Here is a 25,750-nt window from a genome sequence, read left to right on the forward strand (position 1 = left end):
TATACTCTTTGTTGAAAGCTGCGCTCTCCTCACGACGCAACTTGCTGTGACCAGTTTGAACTGGAATGTGGCGCATGCGCAATTGAGGTAAACAGGAAGAGGTCCGTGAAAATACATCAGAGAAAGGATTTGAAGGAAACGTGAATTGGTTAGATTATTGCTGCAACCTTTAAAGTTTTTTTTTTGTAATCCACGTTAAAAAATTTTTGGGAAGTGTGGAAATCTTCGTTGCTGTCGCGAGGTTGAACGCTAGTGGAAGGTTTTTAAGGTGAGATGGGTTTAGTTATGCCTGCAATGGCCTACTAACCCCCTCACCAAGTGTACCATAGAAGTCTTCTTGACGTTAATCAGCCTCACAACTTTCCCGTGAAGAACCGATAAAATGGTGCAGAAGGACAAGGCGGGGGAGGAACCACAGCGGGAGAAGGAGACTAGTAGCAGTCCAGCCCCTCCAGAGGCTGGTCCCGAGACTCAGGCTCTAGTCGTGCATCGGGTTGTCGAGGTGGAGAGAACAGGCCGGAGGAAATTCATCAGCGGGGTTGTGGAGGGTGAGAATACCTGGTTCTGTTATTCTTATTCTGATCCTTGCTTCTAGTAGTTAATAGGGCTTAGATGTTTTTTTAATGTAGGTCACTCCAATTATTTAAAAATGTTAGGTTTAAGTAAGTAGGAGTTATCATGCACTATTTAGTATATCATCTAAATATAGTAAAATACACTTTTTGCAACAGTACTTTCCATTAGCTTTGGCATCATGATATATTTTGGCATAACATAGGCATTGTTGTGATAAATGCAAAATAAGGTGGAATAGAACCTCTACTAATAAGAGATTATCATAATTATTTACAATGCTAAGGGATTACCACACATTTATGTTCAAGTGTTTATTTTCTGCTTTTAAAAAAATGAGAATGAGGCAAAATAGTTGTCAGTAACATGTCTGCCGTCAGTGTTTGTTAACTTTTTTGTTAATTATTATTTTTTATTCAGGTTTTTATGGTCGCCCATGGACAATGGAACAAAGAAAAGAGCTTTTTAGGAGGTATTTGAGATATGTGTGTGTGTGTGTGTGTGTGTGTGTGTGTGTGTGTGTGTGTGTGTGTGTGTATATATATATATATATATATATATATATATATATATTTTTTTTTTTTTTCATACATACAGTGGCACAGAATAACTAGCCTGATTAAATTTTTACATTTGGTTCCGCAGACAACAGAAATGGGGGTTGAATACATACCTGTATGCACCAAAAGATGACTACAAACACAGAATGTTCTGGAGAGAAATGTATTCTGTTGAGGAAGCTGGTAATCTTTGAAGTTTAGACAAATATGCAAGTTGTCCCCTCACACTGTACATTTTTACCCATGTTCATTATTTGTGTCTTCTTGTCTGTCCCCAGAGCAGTTGATGACTTTAATCAGTGCTGCAAAAGAGCATGGTATCGAGTTCATCTACGCAATCTCTCCTGGTCTGGACATCACTTTCTCCAACCAGAAAGAGGTTTCGACCCTTAAACGCAAGCTGGACCAGGTCGGAAAACATGTCTGCTTCTTTTATAACGTTTTTTGGGTCATTTGTGTGCTATGATGTAAGTTGATTTGTTACATTTCCACAGGTCTGTCACTTTGGTTGCAAATCCTTTGCCTTACTCTTTGATGACATTGATCACAACATGTGCCCAGCTGACAAAGAAGTGTTCAGCTCCTTTGCACATGCCCAGGTGTCAATAACCAATGAAGTCTTCCAATATTTGGGAGAGCCTGAGACGTTTTTGTTCTGTCCTACAGGTAATTATGTGATGATGCTTTTGCTTTCTGAGGCCTCGCGATGTAATATTAACTGAGATAAATACTTTAAATAGCCGTGCTGTATAGTAATTTAAACAATATATAGATGGTAATATAAACATATACACACTCTACAAAACAATCACTGTATTTAATATTCACATGCACAGTTCAGACCAGCAGTAAAATAAGGCTAATTGATCATTTCTACTTAACTTCTTTACATGATGTTTCAACAGAAAAGCCATTCACAATATTGTGGCAACATCAACATACAATTTCTGCTGAATATGAATCGTCTTAAATTGTCTGTCTTTAGAAGATGTCTGCCATCTTCAAGTTTATATAGATTTTTGTCCATTTATAAACCATATCTAAATGTATTCTCAATGTATGACTCATCAAAGTCATCATGATGGCAGATACACACATTCTTTCTTCAATGGAACACAAATATTCTTCAGAAAGTTCCAGAAATTGCACTTGTAAGTTGCAGTTGTCTGGCAGTTTTCTTTTGTACCATTTTTAAGGTATTCCTGGCACTAAAACTGCTTGAATTAGGGGATTTTAAAACTTTTGTCACATAGTGTCTTTTTATACAGTACTGTTGAAACTTTTGGGCAGGTGTGCTTTAGACAAAAGTGTTTTTTTTTTTTTTTCATTAATGAAATGCAATCAAATCAAATTTCTATATTTGACCACCCTTTGCCTTCATAACAGCATCTTCTAGGTACCCTTGCACACAGTGTTTGAAGGAACTCTGCTGGTAGGTTGATCCAAACATCCTGGAGTACTAACCACAGATCTTATGTACCTGTTGGCTTCCTAAAATTCTTCTGTCTCTTCATGTAATCCGAGACAGATTGAATAATGTCAAGAATATGGGAATATGGGGTGGGACTCCTTCCAAGATTTTTTTTTCTTTATACTGAAGACAGTTCTTAGTGATATTGGCTGTTTGCTTGGGGTCAGTGTCCTGCTGCATAAAATGGCTTTTCCATGAAGAACACTTTTGGCCAGACTTCTTCAGACAGTACTGCTTGGTGGTTTCCTTGGCTGATCACTGCATGTACAACCCTCAACATTGCCCGTTCCTTTGTGCCTTTCCAAAGATGTTGAACACAGGGCTGATAGCATTCAGGCATTTTAGTACTGTATTTCTAAGAAGTGCAATCAGAGGCCAATTAGCGATACAGAAGGGGGCCTTTGGTCTTTGATGAACACATACAGGTCCAGCAGTTGCTCCACTGCGAATGTGTTTTGTGTTTCCCATACTGGTAACATCATGTATAGCACATTTATAGACAATAAAGATGTCGATAAAGGCATAAGGAATAAATGGTGCTGGGCTTGAAAAGAGGAGGTGGGTCATGATGAAAAGCCCTTTGAAAGCTGGTGCCAAAAGCTCTGGTAACCAGAGACAGGCTGCACTTTGTGCGCAAGGAACTTACTGTATTGAACTAGCGGGAAAAGGTTTGTGGCATGAATTAGAACCCAGTCATAAAGCAGCAGTCCAAGCAACACAACACACCTCACTTTAGATCTCTAGAGCTGGTGGGTTCATGCTCAATCATTTTATTTGGGTTGGGTCGGGTCGAGCTCGTACGGTAAATGAGATGTCAGCAAACACAATAAACACATGTTGCAAATACTTTTTTACGAGCACTGCTGAGCATGAGCATGTGTTAAAAGAGTTTCATCCATAGCAAAAAGAGTTCAGTTTTTTTTTCTATCAGCTCTGTGAACAGCACATCTTGAAACACCACTCTGATTTGAAATCTTTGTCTGGGAAAGACCTCGCTGGTGCTGTAGAACTACCTTGTGTCTTGTTGCTGTGTGACCCTTGTCATGAATCTGTCTTCCACAACCTCACCTTGATGGCAGAGTTTGGATGTTCCTCACTGAGTTTTACAACTTCTACACAGCTGTTTCAATAAATGACTGTGTTTCATTTTAAATGTACACCTGTTTGGCATAACTGTTTGATCATAAATCTGAATATTATCGTACTAAATCCTTGCCTTTGAGCAATTGTACCAATAAAAATGCTGTTTTGAAGGCAAAATAATTATTTCATTCACAATTTAGAATTATTTAGATTTTTAAAGCATTATAAATAGATATGCGTGTGTGTTTATTTCAGAGTATTGTGGGACATTTTGTTACCCAAATGTCTCCCAGTCTCCATACCTCTGCACAGTTGGTGAGAAGCTGTTACCTGGCATTGACATCCTCTGGACAGGTGAGGGATTGTGTTTTGTCTCTGCAATTTGTTTTTAAGTAAAACACTGTGTTTTAAGTAAACATTTGTGATCAAAAAAGCTGTAATAGTGGCCAGAACAGATGTGAAATAATTGTGCCTTCAGTGTGAAGTAGAGAGCTGTACCATAACAGAAGCCACTGCAATTCAGAGAACATTTGTGGCTTTCCAAGCAAACATTACTAAAATGAATTGTTAAAGCAGAAATGGTAACGAACAGTAACAACACTTCAGTGGTGATAAGAATGACAAACTTATTCCTAATTTTATAGATGGGTATGTTTTAGGGCTGCAACTAACGATTATTGTAATAATCGATTAATCTGTCGATGATTTTTTAATTATTGTAGAATCAGATAAAAACAACTTTATTCAATAACAGAACTTGCACAAACATGTTGGAAAAAATGGACTAATACAAAAAACATACACATCTGCCAAATATATAGACTTTTTCGTGCCACCTGAGCTGCCAGAACAATAATTTATAAAAGATAAAGAACAATACAAACCAGAAACAGGATTTGTTTGAATGTCAGAACTTGTTCTCTACACTACATTAGAGGTGCACACACTCGCAAATGCACACATTGTTCACTTAGCATCAGTGTGCGAGAGAGACAGAGTTTGAACTAAAGTTTTTTTTTTAAATAATCAAATGTCTGTTTCATTTTAAAATATTTGTGATCCACAGGTCCAAAGGTGGTGTCCAAAGATATAACAGTGGATTCTATTGAAGAGGTTACAAAAATACTGAAGAGGCTACCAGTTATTTGGGACAACATTCATGCCAACGATTATGATCAGAAGAGACTATTTCTGGGGCCCTACAAAGGGCGCTCCACAGAACTAATTCCTCGACTAAAAGGTGTCCTCACCAACCCCAACTGTGAATTTGAGTCCAACTATGTAGCCATTCACACCTTAGCCACCTGGTACAAGTCGAATATGAATGGTGTACGGAAAGACATTGTCATGAGTAAGTCTAAGTTTTTATATAGTTGTATGATGTCCACTTAGTATCAGAGCTGTTGAAAAAGTATTATTTATATGAAATTGGAAATGTACTAATTGGCATTTTAAAACCACATCCATGGATACTAAATAAAATATAAAATAAAATATATTTTTTTACTTCTTAGTTTCAGTATCACTTAAATAATCAATAATACCCTCCTATGCTAAACAACACAAAAATAGCCACAAAACCTTATGTGTGCATGAGGATAAGTAATCTAAAAACTGTACTGTGGTTGAAAGTGGCCTCAGTTGATTTTACTATCAATGCCATTTTTTTGCCTTCTGAGAATTATTTTGTAAGTGTTGCAGGGTTCCCGCAGGTCAGGGAATTTCAGTAAAGGCATTTTCAGACAGGGAAAGTCAGGGAATTTTACCATTTGAGTGCCAAGTCAGGGAATAATCAGGGAATTTTGTTAATAACATCAGGAGTCTTTTTGTTTTGCTCAATACCTCTCCTGTTCTAAAAAAAAGTGCAACATTCTAGAACGCAAAATCTGTGTCAACATATGTCCTTAACTTACGAAACACACCAGGCAAGTCTAAACAGATGTATTTAAGGACTGGCTCACCCACAGTTCTAAAATAAAACATGCATGTAGAGGATGTCAGAGATGGAGTTGAGGTTTTAATATGTTTCATTCAACACTGCAACATGCCTATATTCAACAACAATTACTTAAATGCAGCTTTGAATTCTATAAGACCTTTAAATGCCTCATCACCCAAATATTATATTGGACATTTCTTTAAATGGGAGGTAATGGAAATTCAGCTTTTTGATCAGGAAAAGTCAGGAACAATAATTATGCCACTGGACTTATTAAGCTTTGCTAGGTTTTGGAAAAGCACAGTCGGCCAATAGCTAAACGTCTACAAACTGTAAACCTTTACATTAGTATTTGAGGGACTGACAGTGGTTAAATTGTGATAACTAGATGGCTGAGTGATAGCATCTTCAAAACTATATCTCTTGTTAGATGTTTCCTGTCTGCAGTGGTCAGGACCTACCAAGTGATCCAATAAAGATTATATCACATACCAATACATTGTTGTTGATCAAGTAGACCCTTTTATGAAAATGATTTTGGCTCATTATAGTGCTCTCTGTCAGCAGGATAATTCTCCCTGCCACACTGTAGATATGATTCTTTGTTATACTTATGTTTCAGTGGACAGTGAGGACAGCACAGTGTCCATCCAGGTGAAGCTTGAGAATGAGGGCAGTGATGAGGAATTGGAGACTGACATGCTATATAGCCCACAGCTTGCACTCAAACTGGCACTTACTGAGTGGCTGAGTGAGTTTGGCGTGCCCCATCAGTACAACAGTGAGTAGGGTGCTAATATTGCACCATGGTTATCAGTGCTTCTATGTTTCATGAAATACAATAATTCAATTTTTTGACCATGACATTTGTTCGGCGCTGCAGGTCGTCAGGTACCCCGCAGTAGAGCCAAGAGTTCCTCCACTGATGTTTCATCATTGGCCAGCCCCAACCTGGTGACCTCCACTACAGTAACTACTATTTTTCAGCAGCCCATAGTGAGTCCAACACCAACCTCACTGGTTGGGGAGACTGACTCTCTGGGTAAAGAAGAGGTGGTGGATGTGGAAGAGGCCAAGAAAGAGTCAGATGAGGAACCCATGGAAACTGTAGCGGAAAAGCAGGATGAAGCTGAGGTTGAGGTCGTTGAAGCGAAGGCCGATGTGAGTCAGATTCTGACTGAGATTGTCCAGGACAAGATGACCACAGAGGAGCTTCGACTCATGGATACAGATAAGGAGAGCATCGCTGAGTCCAAGTCGCCTGAGATGTCAGTCCAGGAAGACTCAGGCAGTGACATTGCCCCCATGCAGACAGATGATCAACTGACTATCAAAGAGTTATTTGTGCCTGGCCCAAATGAGAAGCCACTGTTCTCAGCGGAGGCATTGACTCTGGATGACCTCACATTATTGGCTGAGCTGTTCTACCTGCCCTATGAGCATGGACCCAAAGCCATGCAGATGCTTAAAGAATTCAACTGGTTACGGGCCAATAGCAGTGTTGTCAGTGTCAACTCCAAAAACAAAGATCCTGAGAAGGTGAGGCCCTTCTGACTCAGCAAATGCTGTGATAGTCGATAGCCGAAGTTGTTGGTATCGAGGCCTAAAAGGAATTGTTGATAACTAATTTGAAAAATGTTTTTTCAGCACTGCTCTTTTTTTTTTAAACTGCACATTTTACAATATATATTAAAAATGTACATTGAATTAGAGGAAGAAACAAAACCTTCTTCACAGGAAGATCTTAGTCCAGTTTTAAAATTTATTTGATCTCTTTCACCTGGATTATCTGGTTACTCTATTGGGCTAAAGGTCCCATGAAACATTTTTTGCTTAAATATAGGTCTTAGTGGTCCCTTAAAAACTGTATCTGAAGTCTCTTTTCAATATTAAGCCTTGTTGCAGAATTACAGCCACTTTCAGCCAGTCCCACAATGAGTTTTCTGCAGGATGCTGTGTTACTGTTTATGCAGCTTTAAATGATAATGAGGAGGAGAGGGATTTGTGCTCATTTTACATCCAAGTACTGAGCAACTGAAATACTTTGCTTGTTTGCAAGTCATGGCAGTCGGTGGAGCTAATTTTTTAGGGGAGGGGTGCGAAGTTCTCTGGGCAGGTTGAATTAACTGCATGAAGTAAGATGAATGTGTGTGTGTGTGTTTCTTTCTAATTCAGGTGTTAGAGTGGAGGTCTAGGGCTGAGAAGTTTGAAGAGATGTGCTCTTCAGTCATTCAGATGTTCACCCGGCTTTCCAATTCTGCTAACCGGACTATTCTGTACGACCTGTACCCCTATGTGTGGGACATCAAGAGCATCATCTCTATGGTGAAATCCTTTGTTCAGTGGTTAGGTACGTATAAGCTGAATTCACCCCATGTTTGTTCAGTTATGTGTCCTCTATTAATATTTACAGCAAAAAATCCTGTCATACAATCATACAATGTTTTTGATATAAATCAGGTTTTAATGTAAAGTGCTTAAAAACAAATGCACACGTATTTAGTGGCATGTGTAAATCTCAGAGAGCAGTGGAGTTACAAACAGATGGCAAACATATTTTTAGATTCTACATGTATCTCAAAGTAAAAGGCAGCAGTGTCCTCCAACAGACATGCTCACCTCACCCCACCTCGCCTGTGCCTGTCTCAGTCCTCTCTGATCTCCACATGTGCTCTCTGAGTCATCGCTTTGTTTTTTGTGCTCTGTACTGAACTCTCTTTGGACTGACCGAATGCTGTTTTCACTGCCAGCGTCATAATCCTGTCCCACAGCATTTGACTGGCTGAGCAGCAAAGTTAATTGGGTTGGTTGGTCCAAAGTGCTGGTATTTGGGTCAGGTGCTTGCTGTGCGTGTAGTGTAACACAGTTGAGTTTGGCAGTTTTTTGTTTGTTTGGGTTTTTTTGCAGCGTTTCACACTGAAGCAGCTGTCGCCTGTCATTCACACCTGGGCAGAGGAGCTGTAGGCGGACAACTGTCCCTCACGGCATAGCGCATGCGAGCCTGGAGAGCAAGGCTACTTGGAGTGCTATTCTAGTGCAACAGAGAGAATGATAATTGGATGAAACACCTACGTGTTTCTCTATATGGAATTGAAGGTGTTCTAATGTCTAAATCTGTTGCTTTCTCAGCATGCAAACTGAGTGGATACACTGTCCTGATTGAACTGATTTATTGCTTCAAAACAAACTCGTACATTTTTTGTGTAATGCACAAAAATGTAGCTAAAAACGATAATATACTAAATGGCATGGCTGATATCGGACACACCTTCTCAGAAGAATTCCCTCTTCATTCAGAGCATTTGTCGCAAAAGGTCGAAATGTTTTTGGGTAATATCGACATACTGACTGAATTTGGGAGGGGGATTATATATTTTTAAAGATTACAATTATTAGTAACTCTAATGTTTACTCTAATGTCATCTGAAGCATTAAAATGGAACTTAACAAACACCAGCACATACACAAACACTCACGGCTTAATGTTGTCTCCCAGTTTGAATGAGTGCTCAACTCGTCCACTCTGAAGTTTTGAGTGTTCAGAACAGGATTACATTTGTTGTGAACAAAAGCACCAGCATAGCCAGGGTTACCATGGAAACCACATTTCATTCACAGGTTTTCAGCACTATGGTGACACTGAAGACTGACCAAAATGCACAGCAGGCAGCAACCCAAACCACTAAAAACCACAGAAAATTTCAAACACGATTAACTCCCCTGAACCACCCCCTGTTGGATGCAGTGCAGATGGCAATCTGTTTGGGCCTCAGTACTCTTTTGCTGAAACTCCATTTTAATGTACTCTTCTATTGTCTTCACCCTTCACCATGTACAGATGGAAGATTCCTCACCACAAGCTTCTACTGTTATTGGATCGACAATGGCCGATGCCATTTGCTGCCATATTTCTGTTTTGTTCTGTTTTTATTTATTTATTTATTTTTTCTCAAAAAAAGAAACAATGTAGTTTGGATTTAGAAATGGTGTCAGTGCCATTAAGGGCTGTTTTGGAAACAAGGGACAGGCAACTGACATGAAGTCAAGCTATACTTCTGAGTGATGAACATTTAACCACGTTCTCTTCTATCCAGCAGCGACAATCTAACCTGTTTTTCTTTATCCTGTTAGTAGGGCTGATATTGGACACACCTTCTCAGAGGAATTCCCTCTTCATTCAGAGCATTTGTCGCAAAAGTCGCTCTGGATAAGGGCGTCTGGTAAATGCTCTAAATGCTCTTCGGTTTGGTGTCAATTGTTCCATTTGCTCAAAAAGGGCACCATACCTTGCATAGTAGACTCATTTCAGTGTGTTCATCAGTCTGTTTCAGCCCTATTTGTAATATCTCTAATTCCTCTCAAATGGTGTGTCCATGTTTTGTACTTAGCTGGCCTCATTAAGGAAGTGAAGTTAGGTAAAAAAAAAACTGGCAAAGTGAGTCTTATACTGTGTCTGCATAGCATTTGTCTTGTTACACAGCTGGAGTACTCACCTCGTACTCATAAAGAGGGTCTTTTTAATAACTGTTTAGGGCTGGTCAAAGGCACTTTTGGTGCTCTGTGGCATTCTGTCAAATGGGGAGGGTGGAGTTTTAATTAAAGGTGGGTTCCATGCTACCTCTTGGATGTGCATAGCAGTGCTCGCATGTCATGTGACAAGACAGATAGAGGTAAATGTGACTTCAGGGATGGATTTGGAGCTTGATCAACTAAAGCTGAAAATTGCCTCCATTGCAGTAGCCTTTAGGTTTTTATAGGGTCAGGGGAAGGTTGACCTTCTGATAAAAAAAAATAAAACAGATTTCAAAATCTGTTGGTCGATTATTTGAGTTGTGGGTTGCAATAGATGCTGTATTAGTTCAGAAAACATGTACAATATAAGAACTGTAAAGCAAAAAAATCTTTGGCTGATTAAGCTCCAGTACCCCAACACTAAGCCTCATTTATGTTTAATTTTTAATTCTTTATTTTTCAATTAAATGAGATCTGTGGAGTGATTTGGAAAGTAGATACCTATACTCTTTTCCCCCATCTCCTACACCCCAACCCAACGACTCCCATAACGTTCTTCACTTGGATCTGATCCCAACAGGGTGTCGTAGTCAGTCTTCAGCACAATTCTTAAGTGGAGACCAAGAACCCTCGGCCTTTAGGGGCGGTCTAGCAGGAGAGTTTCAGGTATCCAAAATTGAATTCACTGCCAAATGTTGAAATGAAGAGTTCTGTTTGTTCATTTATGATGTTTTAATTTAATTATTGGAATGAATTTGTTTTTACTGATGCAAAAACAGAAATTACTGGGTTGGTCTGTTGAAGGCGAGCTGATGAGATTTTAAAATTGAGTAGTATGGTCACCATACCAGAGATGTTACTAACAACATTATCAGTTGAAGTTCTTTGGGAATCGTATTTTGGATATGATTAGATCCAGAGAGAGATTTTTCTTGGTAGGATTGGGGTGTCTTGTTTCAGCTACTGCCCAAAAGAGATGCTGCTTTTCCCCAGCGCTTGCATTTGCGCAGCTTGACTAGGGTTTTCACTTTTCATTCACTTTTCATAATTTTTTTGCAGGAAATATAGATATATACATTTATTTTAAAATGTCCCTATTCCTACACATTCCCTTTTGCGCCTGCCCCTTTGCCTCCCCACATGCATTAATGGAAGCTAGCAAGTTCACCTGCTGAAAGCTCCATGAGCAAAGAGGGCCACTAATTGCGATTTGATAGATTACACTGAATTACATACAGGAAAAAAAAATCTTGCTATTTTTGTTCATGGAGCTGTGCCCGCATCATCACGTCTTTCTACAGGAGGAAGTATGCGCAGCGACGGCGCCCTGTGATTCTTTTGGGTGGGGGAGGAGCATCTCTTTTTCCAGTCAAGCCTTTCTCAGACCAAGCCTCATCACCAACATGAGTGCCTTTGATCTTTTTTTAAATGTAAATTTTCTTTAGAAATTTTATTGATTTGTGATTTAAGAGGGTTTGAATAAAGGGGAAATGAAACATTTGTAGGACCAGTAAAGCAGTACAGTAGAGAACATTTGAATCACGTGCAGACATCTATTTTTTTCTCCTTCCAAAAATACTTCCAAATGTACTCTTTAAGAGACAACTGAAATATTTTAAACTTTTTATACTACTACATTGATGAATGATTTTCATTCTTAAAAGTCAAATATCTTTTATCTGAAAAATATTAAATGTATCATTTGCACTCTGTCCTTTTAAAACGTCACTTGAGTTCAGTATCAATGTTTAACTGGGGAAGTGGGGTGGGTGGGCTTTGGGGGGTGTTCCTGCTCTCACTGGTGATGAGTTGAGTCCAACAGAAGTAGCATTGCAGTTATGTGCCCAAACAAGGCTCTGAAAGCCTCTGGTTTTGCATTTTCCACAGAGATTGTTACCAATAGATGGGGCAAATGATCTTTTCTACCAGCCACCCCCCTCCTTGCCAACCTCCAAAATTTATTCCATACGACCATACTATCCCAAAGATGAGGTCAGTACTTTTACTGTCTGCTTTTTTGTTGGCTTTGATTTCAGATTGTTCCATCTATTTGGACCTTGTAATACTAACATTAGTGAACAGTTACATGTTAATACTTAGTTTAGGAAATTATGGCCCAGATCCCTCCCACTGAATGCGTAGATAAAGGTGAACACAGTAAAACCTGAAATCATCAGACCAGTACTTCTCAAAGTCAGGTCTGTGAAAAGTCAGCAAAATCGAATTAAAGTTTTTGTTTTTCGTAATTTCTATTGCTGGGTGCATACACATTGTTACCCTGGGGAAGACATGGCTCCAGGATGCACTATGGGAGTTGTTTTGGAGGCCAAAGAGGGACATAATCAATGTTATGCTGTCATAAAGTTGTGGCTGATTTGTGTAAACCTTACAATTGTTAATATGTTCTTTGCAGACTGCAATATACAAAATTTGCAAAGAAATGTATACTGAGGCCTGTGATAGCACCCCATTCTTTGACCAGGAACCGGACCTGATAGGAGACAGGTTGGAGGGGGGGGTGGGCAAATTTAATACTGCACCATCTGTGTGTATTGGTGAAGCTTTCTGTATAATTCAAAATATACAATCCAAATTCTTACTGGACAGGAAAATTGAGTATTTGGCTGGGAATTAATCCACTTTTAAATATTTTGATTTACTAAGCAAAGGTCAGATGTCATTAAACAAAAATATTATTTGGATATCAGTGTTCAAATTAAACAAGAATGATTCAGAAATATATTGATTATAATTATTGATTATATAAAATAAATTTCTTCACTACACCTTTTTGTTCTTGTTTAGGCTGGTGGGTGGTTTTTTGACACTCAGCCCTGATTATGGTTTTGTTCTGGAGGATGAGGAGGGTATCTGTGGGTATGCACTAGGCACAGTGGATGTGAAGCCTTTCGTCAACAAGTGCAAGATGAGCTGGATCCCATTTATGCAGGAGAAGTACAACAAACCTGATGGTGAAAAAGAGCTCTCAGAGGCTGAGGTGAGGTCCAGTATTATACTCAGCAATAGGCCATTTTGCATTGCCGGTAAGTCCGTAGGTTTGTGGAATAACCATGTTAGGTCAGCTGTGTTACATTATTCAATACCATTATTAGCCAGTTGAGAGCATCTGAACTCAACTGGAAAAAAACTATGATAAGCTAATTTTACATGCCTTTAATATTTTAGGCTACAATTTGTGCTATAACTTAACTAGGTCGACCCTGAAAAATGTTTACATTCAATATGATTAATTCTTTTTATTATTAAAGGTCTCATATTATGAAAAACAATCTCACAAAGTAAAACATTATTACTAGTTCCCCTAACTCGTCTGCGGTCCTGAGTTGGATAGAAATGGCGATATGTATAAAGAGTACATTTTGTAGGATTTACATTTGTACCAAACAGGAAGTGTTGATGATGTCATTTCTAGGAATACCTGCTCACTTCTATAGGCCGCCCTCCTCCTCGTCCTTACTCTCTCTTCCTCGTTTGCAGGCATTAGACATTATTATATATTATTTTGCAGTATTTCCTGTGTCTTTCATCCGGTCGCACATATGATATCACTTCCTCAATTATCATTCACACATTATTTATATTACAGAATGCTTGTGTTGGTGGGTTAGCAGATAGCTAGGAGAAAAGACAGCACAATCTTTGGACACCCTTTTTTTCTACAATTAAGTGGAAAAGAAAACAATGTGTTATGAGAAATGGGGATGTATATTATTATAGAGTCTCTATGGTAACAACAATATTACAATAAGATAAAATGGGTTTGACTAAAAGAAAAAAAAAGTTTTAAGCAGCAATTAATTTTCTCATGCCATTTTTCTTGTCTAGTAATCTTGATTTAAGATTGTTTACATATTTGGACTGGAAACTAGACAAAATTACTTGGTAAGAAAAGCTTTTTTTGCAGTGTAGCTATACATGACAACAGATTGAAAAATGAATGGTCCAAAAAAAGGCTAGTGAATAAAAACATGTCTTTTGTCTTTTAATGCAAAGTAACTATAGCACCCCTGCTTTACTACTGTTATTAATGCGCTAACGCTAACTTGTCATGCTTGTCTAGCTGGATGACGGGTAAACATTTACATTTACAGCATTTATCAGACGTGACAATCAGTAGTTACAGGGACAGTCTCCCCCTGGAGCAACTTAGGGTTAAGTGTCTTGCTCAGGGACACAATAGGCGAGTGTGTTACCCACTAGGCTACTACCACCCTCCGTCGTCCACACGGAGACGCAGAGAACAGTCCGAACACTGTTTCATCCCCCCTCCACACATGTAGGTGGCGCTGTAAGTCCCCGTCTAGTTCTCCTCCGCGGTGAGTTAAACACCAGCACCAGGGATATTACGTTCCTCACTTCAAAACGGAAATAAAGTAGGATTCTGTAGCGACTTACCCTGCTGTTGAACTCCCTCCCTCCTCCTCAAACACACGTTTCAGGTGCAGGATCATTGCCGTGGTGCTCCCGTGCCGTGTCATGTCGCTTTTGCATATTTTCGCACAGATTTCTCTGCCTCCGCCATGTATCTGTCCTCTACCTCCGCTCGTTTTTGTAATTTTTGCTCCGCGCTGTCTATGAGGCGCCAAGCTTTTTTTATAATCAAACGTCTCCACGTCACGCGACATAATGAATAGATTAGGAAATTCATTTCCAACTCTTTTAGTAATCGATTTTTATTGATTTAATTGATTCATTGTTGCAGCCCTAGTATGAACAATATGTTACATCTTCCTTCCATAGAAAATGATGCTCAGCTTCCATGAGGAGGAGGAGGGCTTACCAGAGTCCTTTCTCAGTAATTTCCCATCACTCATTAAGGTGGACATTCATGCCAAGGTCACTGACCCTAGTGTGGCCAAAAGCATGATGGGATGCTTACTCTCATCTCTAAAAGCCAATGGTGAGTGCTGTCTGGCTTTTTGTATATGAAGTAAAAATATTATATATAGAGTCTGGTGCTTTTAGGCAGGTTTATCTGTTAAATGGGGAATTTAAACCTGTTGAATCTGACACTCCTGCATTTCTTTATGCAGTCTATTAATTGGAAACTGGTGATTGAAATATTTTTTTATTTTTTTATTAAAAACAAGTGTCAAGTTAAAATTTTGTTAAACTGTATTTTATTTGGAATTTATAAATAATAAAGAAAATGATCAATAACTAAAATAAGTTGGAATTATAGGGATTTTTTTTTTTTTTACTTTTCTTATTCCTTTCCTTCTCTCCTAGGCTCCCATGGTGCCTTTTGTGAAGTAAGAGAGATAGACAAAAGGATGCTGGACTTCTACAGCAAGCTGGGCTGCTTTGAGGTGGCCAAGATGGAAGGCTTTCCTAAGGATGTAATCATAATGGGCAGGAGCTTGTGAATCTGTGGAAACTAAATTTAGAATTATAGATCAAGTGAAGTAGAGCCTTAATGGCATCAGCATGTATCCCACCTTTTCAAGCAAACGACCTCTTTTATTGCTCAATTTTATTTTCAGCAGCTCTTCAATCACTTGGTTGTGTTTTTTCATATTGTGCCCTCTAGAGATTCTCATGTGTTTTTTTTTTTTTGTTTGTTTTTTTTTTGCTTTGCTGTGGTAATTGAAGTTACGTCAGCATCATGATTGGTCAGATCCAGTGATATCCACAATCTCCAAGGAACTCCACAAATGTCTAGAATCATGAGTTTGGCAGTCACAGGAATGTTCCGCAGGAATTATCACATTTTCAGTTAGCTGAGCAATTGAGGAAGGTTGTCTTTAGGAAATACTGCTTTGAGTGTATGGAGTGATGGAGAAGGGCATGGAGAAGGGTACTGTGGTGGAGAAGGGCATGGCTCCATAAACAGCCTTAGAAGTAGGTCACCTCCAACCAAGCAGCATCTCCAAGCCTAACCCCAGGGTTCTGCACTGCCTGCAGCCGTGTATACAAGTAACTCATTTACATGTTTTTACTTTTCTTTCTGCAGTAGTCCCAGTGCCATACCGCTCAACATCAGAAGCCTCCATAATGGATTTGGACTAAAATGGATCAAAAATAAGTTCCTCTATAGCTCCTTTTGACATCTGTGGGGTTTTTTTTTTCATTTGTTTCAAGGCTAGAATGGAACTGAACTATTTTAAACAAACATTGCCCTGTTGCCAAAGTAAAGCAGCGGATTATGCCATGATAAGGAGCAATTAGAGATGTAATTGGGCCTTTTGTAACTCTGTTAACTTTGTGATGTCTTGTTAATTTTGAAAAATATTTATTATGCATGAAGCATAATGCATTTCATTTGACATCCAGTCAGCCAAAAGTCGCAAAAAAATGTCACCATAGGATGGCTGGGAGGATATGATGAAGAAACATCTGTGAGTTTATCAGCTATCATCACCTGGCCGAAAGCTGAAGGTTTTCTCTGCTGCTTGTTGCTTTGAAGAAACTGTTGAATTGAATTCCCATTTGGAAGGGCTTTAATTAAACATTAATTTGTGTGACAATTTTGTGTATATGTTAAAGAAATTGGGATGTTTGTTCAATACATTATTATACTTTGTATGTAAGATTGGTATTATTACTAATGACAATAAAAATGTTCAGTTATTTGTTTTGTTTATTATCTTGACATTTCAGCTGAACTGGCATGTTTACAGTAAGTTTGCTAATTCTCCTTCTGTAAGAGTGTCAGTCACGTTCTCTTCATTGTACCTAAACGTCACGCCATATACTGCTATCAAATAATGGAATTGGGAATATCTGAAATGGTCTTTTAGACAAGGCATTACAAATGTATGCGTATCTGCTATACGTGATAATAAGACCACTTACACTTTTTCAACAATTTAAATATATCTGCATCTGAATTATGACTAAAAGAATATTAGTAAGAATGATAAAGCATACTCAAAATGTAATTATGTAAGAATGCGATTTAAAATTTAAAGCGTCTTTCTATATGCCGAACGTACACAGCAGTCACCTGGTCGCACAATTGGTTGCGTCATCAGTCCTGCGACGGTTTTGGTACAGTCACATGTGTTACCCACACGGGCCTATTGTAATTAAATTTAATCGAAGCTGAAGTTTTAATTATGTCTATCACGAGCGAAGAAGCATCAGATGCGGGAAGCATGGATAGGTCCAGGCTGGAGAGCTACATATTCAGTAAGAAGCTGTTTGCTTTTACTTTAAATATCCTATCGTATCTTTTTATTTTCATGTACTCATGCTTGAATTTGTTTGAATTTGTTGTGTACACTGCCACGTTAGATGTTTTTTCATGTAAAAAATATCCAGGCTGCGAATTATCTTCCGAAGTACCTTTCTTCACGTTTCAAGGGGATGAAGATGAGTATTTGGAGCACTTTCTTGAACTGCGAACGGTGGGGGATTTATTGGTTATCTAAATTGTTTTATGAACTGAACGCTACACTCTGGCATGTTGTGAACTCATTCCCTCGCAAAAAGGTCTGTCTGGGAGAAGGAGCCAAAGAAGAGAATAACGTCGTTGAGGTGACTGCGATGAACCACCAGGGAAAGAAAGTGTCTGTCCCCGTTGCGAACCTCCACGTCAACTGCCTTCCCATGGTAACACAATTTATTTTCAGTGTCAGTAATATAGTTGTTATATGTTATGAGGCCTACTAATGTAGGGCCTTAAAAGATCTGTTTTTATTTTATTCTTTCCTAAATTTATATTCTTCTGAATCCTGTATTCAGTTATAAACATATAAACATGATTATGGAGTGGGTGGGGAAAAATAATCTGCAATATGACAAATCACTGTCAAAATCATTTTATCACTGTTCAACAAAGAGCTTGGGCATTTACTCTTTGCTTTTGTAAACCATTTACATGTAAATAATACGTGTTTTTCATTCACAATATTACACATTCTAATTTTTCTAAAATAAAAGTATTTCACGTTTGACGTCAACATAAAAAACCTCGGGGTGTCCTTGAATACAATAAAAAGTTATGCCCACTTGCATAATGAACTGGAACCATGATAATAAAATCACGCTTTGAATCAGCTGGTTTGTTTGCATGACCGAGAGTTTGCTGGTCGTGCAAACATATGCTTTATAAAAAATAGTTTGGGTATTGCTCCGCTCTAAACGTAGCACTAAGAGTCGTTGTTCCAGCAAGCCAAGTGCATGCACGGAACCGATCGAGAAGGTGTTTCGGATTCGGCACTGACAGCCTCTTTGCTATAGCTGACCGCGCGTTTACATTGCGTTGGTGTGTGTGAAAGTCCCTCCCCCACCGGAAACACGTGTAGTGGTCTTCAGTTGCCAGAAACAATCATTATACGCAATTCTACAGGATTCAGTTTTATTTTTTGGATTCTGTTCGTGTCTTCCTAATCGTGGAAATCATAGGGCCTTACTAATGGGTTTGCATCAGTGAATGTCCTTTTTTTTCCCCCAGGTAAATTTAGGGGACTTTGAGTTGCTGGCACCTGTCACGTTGCATCTGAAGTCTGGGTCAGGTCCAGTGACTATCAGTGGCCTTCATCTCATAAGTAAGCATATGACCTGTCTTGTGGTTCTGCAGAACTTCTCTCCAGTCAGTCCAGTCTGGGCAAATTGCTCTGAAGCATAGTTGTAATTAGCAGACAAAACTGATATAATGCTATACGCCATAATGATGTACATTTAGTTAGATATTTCTCTTCACTTTTTTTTTTTTTTTTTTTTTTTTTTTTTTTGTGAAAAGGAAATCAGTGTAATTAAATAGCATAGCCATAAGGCTAATTTAAAAAAAAAAATGAAGAAATAAGCTTAAGAATACAATAAGGTTTCTGAACAGAAAAGACCAATAAATAAAGTTTGACCAAACTCAAGACAGTACAACGAAGTCCGAAATTGAGCAAAGGGACAATTCTCTGGAAAATGAAATTAAAATGGAAAAATATGTAATATTTGCGCTTTTGCTTGTCTGAATATTTAAGATGTGTTCAGACAATGTGGAACATTATTTGAAAGGGAAAGTGAAGTGATTGTCATTATGAAACACTGCAGCACAGAACACTATGTACACAACAAAATGTGTCCTCTGCTTTTAACCAATCAACCTTGGTGAGCGATGGGCAGCCATGCAAGGCGCTCGGGGAGCAGTGTGTGGGGACAGTGCTTTGCTTGGCGGATTACAGGGCTGCTTTCTTAACCACTAGGCCACCACTGCCCCAAAGAATTCAACATTAATGAAGCTGGGATTCGAACTCCAGTCGGCAGCTGCACATTATTCATTTATTTTAAATAAAGGTTTTGCAGACATTTGAAATGTTATACTTGCTATTTTGTTCTTGATATTTTTTCTTCAAATCTGATTACCAAAGACTGGATTTTGAATCTCTTCCTTATTTTATGCAGGTTTTCTGCTTTTCCAGTTCCACAGACTAGAAACAGCCTAACTGGATTACATAAACCAGTTAGAATGAGAGTACTGATGAAAGCATGCAATTTAGCAACCTCTCTTGTGCCTTACCCAGACAGCTTTTCTTTCCTTCACGAAAACTATATCTGTGTTGTCTGAGTATGCAAGGGTGACCTGGAATAATGCAGGGAAGGCACCTGTACCCAACAGATTCTTTTCAGTCTTGAAACATCTATGTAGATGAAGTGTTCATGACTGACTCCTAAAAGATTATATTATCTGAATTGTAATGACAAATATTGCCAAATTCAGTCATAAATCTGTTGTGTAAATTTGTTTTCGGTTGGTCCACAGTTATAACAGGTGTGTGTGTGTGTGTGTGTGTGTATATATATATATATATATAATATAATTTTTACTATGTGTCTTAGTTGGTAGGCTTGTCTTGCACAGCAAATAATTGACATTTGGGTGAATTCACATTTGTGAGTTCAGTGAGGCTCAGATGTACCCATTTGACTTTTAATTCATATTGAGTAATCAAATGTCCATTGAACAAGGGCAGTATTTAAAGGGATTTAATGTTTTCACCCAAATCAAACACTGTCTCAATATTATGAGAAATGTGCAGGTAATGACCAAGTTCATTGTAAGATGTTCATAATGCCATTGAAAAAAATCTATTTGGGGTCTAAAATACTCCAAGAGTATGTAAGTGTTAAATAATTAAAAATACTAAAATAATGAATGCAATGGAGTACTATTTTGATTGGAATTGTATGTTTGAATATAGTTTTGATAAGCCCAAAAGCAGGGTCTAGCTGATCTTTTGTTGTTCCACAGCCTGTGAGAGAGAGGCAGATTCTGAAATGTCTGAAGATGAGGAGGAGCGAGAGGAAGAAGAGATGGTTCCTGTCAAACCAGCCAAGAAAAAGCAGATACTGTGATCAGTTGCTATGTTTGATCCAGTCATTTGAACATTTTTCTCCCCAAGGAGCAATTTCTTTTATATATTTTACCACCAGCATTCTCAAAAAAGGAAAAAAGAAAATTCATGTCTGCATTTAAAGCTCCATATTCCCAGTCAAGTAAGTGTGTATATCTGGTAAAAGAGCTTAAATATTTTTTAAAACACCTACTGTATTAAATTACATTCAAATGCAGCAGTATTTGGAAGTGTGTGTGTGTGTGTGTGTGTGTGTAACTGTTTTACTATGATTCTAACAATTACTAGATAGATTAGACTAAAAAAAGGGATATTTGTACTGCTAATCAATGCAGGTTCTTAAGATGGAAGCCCAGGACTGTATAGGGGTGTTCTTTTGACTGTAAATAAATCACTTTTTTTTATGTGCAAATGTGTTGATTTAAGCTGATTTTTCCCAGAGTTTGTAAATTTTATATATATATGTTTGTGTGTGTATATATTTAATCTAGTCATGTTTAATGCACCTGCTTAAGAGATCTTCTTAATGCCACTGATTTCTTGAGAAAATTAATTTCTGAACAGTAAGGATTTTAATTTGCAGTTGAAGATCTTTATTGACTCAGCTGTTCTGACATCTAGTGGAGGATCATTCCACCACCTAGGAGCTAGAAGATTCTAGATGAATGCTTTCCTAGTACCTTGAAAAAAAGTGGTACTATTCAAGCAGTGCTGGAGAATCAGAGAGATCACGGTGCAGGGGAGTGATGAAAAATCTCAGGTAGGAAGGTGCTGACCCTTCCTTGGCTTTATAGGCAAGCATCAGTATTTTGAACAATGCGACATCAAAAAGAAATTAAGTGTAAAGGGACAACAGGAGAAGGCCTGAACCTTGAGGGATTCAACATGTTCAAAGTCAGTACTGTACAAATGGCGAAGCAGACGTATACAAAATAGAAACCCAGAGTATTTGGTACACATTAGACATAAAGTTATAGACAACAACGGCACACAGTTTACTGGTCAATATTGGAATTTTTGAATTCCAGAATTTTTGTGTAGCCCTTTGAGACATACTGTATGTGATTTTGGGCTATATAAGAAATAAATGTTGATGTGTATAAAAATATATATATATATATATGTGTGTGTGTAGATGACTCTGCATGGGAATAAATTGATGATTATAGATTATTGCCTGAGATTGAGGCAAACAGCATTGGTAATGATATCAGTTTGTGTGTGTTTAGTGAAATTATTATTTGAGTCTGTTGGTCCTTGTGCTGATGATTCTGTAGCATCTACCAGAGGACAGGAAGTTGAACAGACCATGAGCAGGAGGGGTCTAGTCTCTGATTATTCCCTCTGCTCTGTTAAGGCAATGGGGTTGTGAAGATGTCTTTTGGTGAGTGGAGGGTGAAGACAATTTTTTGAAGTTTGTGAAGTATGAGAACATTACTGTGATGCAGTTTATAATTATGCTTTCGATTGTGGAGCGGTAGAAGCTTCTCGCTGATGTTCTTCTAAGCACACTCAGAAAGAGCCGACGCTGCTGTGCCTTCTTAATGACCGCCGTGGAGTCAGACCGCCAGATAAGACAATTTACTATATTGGTGGTGATTGTAAGTAGTCATTAAAATATACTTTATGTCAAAAATGATTGATGACTTATCGGCATAAGGAAAAAGCGTGTGATTTATGACCTCCTACCCTTCTACCTTCTCCCCTTCTCCACCTGGACAACCAGCGCGTAATTTATGACCTTCTTCCCTCTCCCCTCTCTCTCTTCCCTTTCATCTCACATTCTTCCCCGACACCTTGCAGAATCTCATATTGACACACACACACACACACACTTAGACTATTTTTAAAACCATATTTTAATGATATATGGTTTAAAAGGATTTCTAGTTAAAGAAAAACACGTTTAAACACCATACTTATTTTAAATATACAACACATTCAGTCGTTTTTCCAAAAGATACATCACACAATGGTATGTAGGAGGCATCACATCACTGGCACACACACACACACACACACACACACACACACACACACACACACACAGACTTTCTCTTTTTCTTGCTAAAATAAAATTAATCATAACACTGTTTTATGAACAAACCTTTCTCACAGAAACGTTAACAAACTGTAATTTCCATTTTATTGAACCACACACAGACTTCTGTTTATCAAACTGATATATTTATGAACATGAAAAAACTTCTCAAATCCTACTTTAAAACGTTGAAAACCACTATTCTTTTTAATCATGTTTTTTTTTTTTTCCACTTTGGATTATGTAATGATAATATTGAAAAATAAACCTACACACTTCTAACCACTTTTTGTAGTTGTTGTAGTTCACATCAGACATATATATATTTTAGACATTATTTTTAATATTATTATCAAGTAACTTCAAATAAAATTCTCATGTTAACAATTTCATATTTTCTAAAATCGTATCAAGGTGTGTGATTTTTAGAGAGGGGGGTTGCAACTTTTAGGGCTATAATATAAAGAATTTAAAGTTTCAGTTATTTTGTTCTACAGTATATTTGTATTTTTTTAACCTTCTGATGCTGAAGGGCTTCACTGTTCATATATTTACACACACACACACACACACACACACACACACACACACACACACACACACACACACACAAACAGACTTTTTCTTTTCCTTGCTAAAATAAAACTAATCGTCACGCTGTTTTATGAACAAGTCAGAGGTATTTCATTTATGGTTTTCAGATGATATGACACACAAAACGTTAAAAGACTATAATTTTTATTTAGTTGAACCATACACAGACTTTTGTTTATCAAACTGATATATTTTTGAACATGAAAATTTTTTTTCAAGATTCTTTTCAGAAAATAAAATCCTACATTTATTAACAATGTTAATTTCCTCTGAAACTATCCCAGCTTGTGACCGCTCCTCATTGGCAGTAACAAGGTCTTCACCACCCAGCAGATAACCAACTACTATTTAGTGCTCGCTTGAAACTGATGTTTGCAAAAATGACCATTGTTGATGGTTTACGACCCCTCATATCAATGACACAGACCCACAGTTCACACACCCTTAGACTGTCTTTTAAAACAGAAACCTTGTTTTTCACTCAAGGATTTACTCAACCTATTGTTTCAGTGTTAAACACATACTAAACACAATACTAATTTTAATACACGCAAACACTGTTCATATACTTACTGAATATGTTATCCCATCAGTCATTTTCCAAAAGATACATCACATAATGGTATGTAGGAAGCATCACACCATTGACACAGGACATAACCTGTTCACACACACACACACACACAAACAGACTTTTCCATGCCAAAATAAAACTAATAATGCTGATTTATGAACAAACCTTTCTCCAAAGGTGTCTCATCTATGGTTTTCAGATGATATGCCACACAAAAACTAATCGTAACACTGTTTTATGAACAAACCGTTCTCCAAAGGTGTCTCATCTTTGGTTTTCAGAAGATATGCCACACAAAAACGTTAACAAACTATAATTTCTATTTAATGAACCTCACACAGACTTCTGTTTATCAAACTGATATATTTATGAACATTGAAAAAACTTTTCAACATTCTTTTTAATCATGTTTTTCCACTATGGATTATGTAATGATAATATTTAAAAATATACCTACACACTTTCTAACCACTTTTTAATATAGTTCACATCAGACATATATATATTTTAGACATGATTTTTAATATTATTATCAAGTAACTTCAAATAAATTTCTCATGTTAACAATTTCATATTTTCTGAAATCGTATCAAGGGGTGTGATTTTTAGGGAGGGGGCTTGCAACTTTAGGGCTATAATATCAAAGAATTTAAAGTTTCATTTATTTGTATATTTTTTCTACAGTATATTTGTATTTTTTTTATCCTTCTGATGCTGAAGGGCTTCATTGTTCGTAGATTTTCTATCTGTATGATTGATTCTCGCTGGTCATATTATTAGGTAGACCTCGTTAGTACACGGGTGGACCACCTTATGCCTTTAGAACCACCTTATTCTTCATGGCATAGCCTCAAAAAGGTGTGGAAATATTCCTCAGATATATTGGTCCATACAGACATGATAGCATCATGTAGCTGCGGCAGATTTGTCTGCTGGTTGTCTATGATATCCGAAGACAATATCCGAAGGTGTTCTGTTTGGATTGAGACCTGGTGAATGTAGAGTATAGCGACAATCAATGTCATGTTCAAGTAACTAGTCTGAGATGGTTTGAGCTTTGTGACTTGGTGTATTATGCTGTATTTAAGTAGCCATCAAAAAGGGGGTACACTGTGGTAATAAGGGGATGGACATGTCAGCAGCAATACTAATTTATGTGTACCTATGGTATTTATCAGACAGCCTTATCCAGAGTGACTTACAATCGGTAGTTACATGGACAGCCCCCCCCCGAGAGACCAACACCAGCCTGAACCACTAGATCCAGGGTTGGATGCATCCATGCTTACATGTTGATTACACCACATTTTGACCCTACCAACTGAATGTTAAATTGTTTTGATAATTCTCCAGTCTTCAGTTTTCTAGTTAATAAAGTAGAATAAAAAAAAAATTAAATATACTTTTTGGCATTTACTGTCAATATTACTCTTCCACAAATAACTTAAAAATACTAAAGATCCTTCAATACAAATCAGATATTTTAAACTTGATGTGACAATGACAAAATGCACTTTAAACCTTACCACCACATATCTTTTTAAACACAAGACAATATATGTTTTAATGCAACCCAGCAACACTACTTCATGGCCATTTACAAGAACCCTCTAAGGTGTCAGTGCTGAACTGTTTGGTTGAAAAACTTAAATCCCCCCAAAAAATCCAATAATTGGCTAACAATTGGCATAAACATATGAGGTGCTGCTTTTCTAATGCTTGCAAAAAAACAAACACTAAGTTTACTAAATAATGAGGTCTTATCAGGTCTTATCAGTGAACAATACCGAGATAATTATTATAAAAATGCATGAATTAATTATTCCTCGCACTCATACTGTACTTGGAGAAAATTGAATGTTTTGTGGTAACGTTTGGCACTGTTACACGCACTATTACGCACACTTGTGCTTGCTCTGGAACGGGCAGATGGTCGTCCTGGTGGCAGCGCAGATCAGACAGCTGTGTATACATTTATTTTAACAAAGTAACTGTATTCTTATTATCACTCATTTAAACGGTACATGCATTCCGTCACTCCCCGACACTGTCCACATACATTGGTTGTTCTGACATTTTGAGTCTGCCCT

The 25,750-nt window shown here is 37.8% G+C and overlaps 2 protein-coding genes across 5 annotated transcripts; both read left to right on the plus strand.

The window, feature by feature from the left end:
- Positions 1 to 16,729, plus strand: oga (O-GlcNAcase). 3 transcript variants are annotated; one of them, XM_028967511.1, is made up of 17 exons: positions 1 to 87; positions 373 to 548; positions 994 to 1,045; positions 1,219 to 1,316; positions 1,412 to 1,542; positions 1,628 to 1,799; positions 3,943 to 4,041; positions 4,754 to 5,038; positions 6,249 to 6,407; positions 6,510 to 7,165; positions 7,802 to 7,976; positions 10,719 to 10,804; positions 12,026 to 12,130; positions 12,552 to 12,643; positions 12,944 to 13,136; positions 14,900 to 15,059; positions 15,389 to 16,729. In XM_028967511.1, exons 2-17 carry the CDS (start codon positions 383 to 385, stop codon positions 15,523 to 15,525), a joined length of 2,766 nt encoding a protein of 921 aa, XP_028823344.1. In that variant the 5' UTR covers positions 1 to 87; positions 373 to 382; the 3' UTR covers positions 15,526 to 16,729. The 3 variants fall into 3 exon arrangements, with proteins under 3 accessions (XP_028823344.1, XP_028823335.1, XP_028823347.1); XM_028967502.1 differs by having other exon boundaries at positions 67 to 268; XM_028967514.1 differs by lacking the exons at positions 1 to 87; positions 373 to 548; positions 994 to 1,045 and having other exon boundaries at positions 1,248 to 1,316; positions 1,417 to 1,542.
- Positions 16,730 to 17,133: 404 nt separating this feature from the next.
- Positions 17,134 to 20,854, plus strand: npm3 (nucleophosmin/nucleoplasmin, 3). Of its 2 annotated transcripts, none has more exons than XM_028969396.1 (5): positions 17,134 to 17,290; positions 17,396 to 17,508; positions 17,594 to 17,713; positions 18,558 to 18,651; positions 20,349 to 20,854. In XM_028969396.1, the coding sequence occupies exons 1-5, from the start codon at positions 17,218 to 17,220 to the stop codon at positions 20,450 to 20,452; spliced, it is 504 nt and encodes a 167-aa protein (XP_028825229.1). In that variant the 5' UTR covers positions 17,134 to 17,217; the 3' UTR covers positions 20,453 to 20,854. The 2 variants fall into 2 exon arrangements, with proteins under 2 accessions (XP_028825229.1, XP_028825230.1); XM_028969397.1 differs by having other exon boundaries at positions 17,423 to 17,508.
- The last annotated feature ends 4,896 nt before the right edge of the window (positions 20,855 to 25,750 follow it).

Source organism: Denticeps clupeoides, chromosome 2 (assembly GCF_900700375.1).
Source record: "Denticeps clupeoides chromosome 2, fDenClu1.1, whole genome shotgun sequence".
Taxonomy (NCBI): Eukaryota; Metazoa; Chordata; class Actinopteri; order Clupeiformes; family Denticipitidae; genus Denticeps; species Denticeps clupeoides.

What these genes read in the sequence shown, in the direction of transcription:
- oga (XM_028967511.1), top strand. Translation starts at nt 383, where the DNA reads ATGGTGCAGAAGGACAAGGCGGGGGAGGAACCACAGCGGGAGAAGGAG. An exon ending in GTATTCTGTTGAGGAAGCTG is followed by an intron (nt 1,317 to 1,411) that starts GTAATCTTTGAA and finishes GTCTGTCCCCAG; the next exon opens with AGCAGTTGATGACTTTAATC. An exon ending in AAAACAAAGATCCTGAGAAG is followed by an intron (nt 7,166 to 7,801) that starts GTGAGGCCCTTC and finishes TTTCTAATTCAG; the next exon opens with GTGTTAGAGTGGAGGTCTAG.
- npm3 (XM_028969396.1), top strand. Translation starts at nt 17,218, where the DNA reads ATGTCTATCACGAGCGAAGAAGCATCAGATGCGGGAAGCATGGATAGG. An exon ending in ACTTTCTTGAACTGCGAACG is followed by an intron (nt 17,509 to 17,593) that starts GTGGGGGATTTA and finishes CCTCGCAAAAAG; the next exon opens with GTCTGTCTGGGAGAAGGAGC. An exon ending in CAGTGGCCTTCATCTCATAA is followed by an intron (nt 18,652 to 20,348) that starts GTAAGCATATGA and finishes GTTGTTCCACAG; the next exon opens with CCTGTGAGAGAGAGGCAGAT.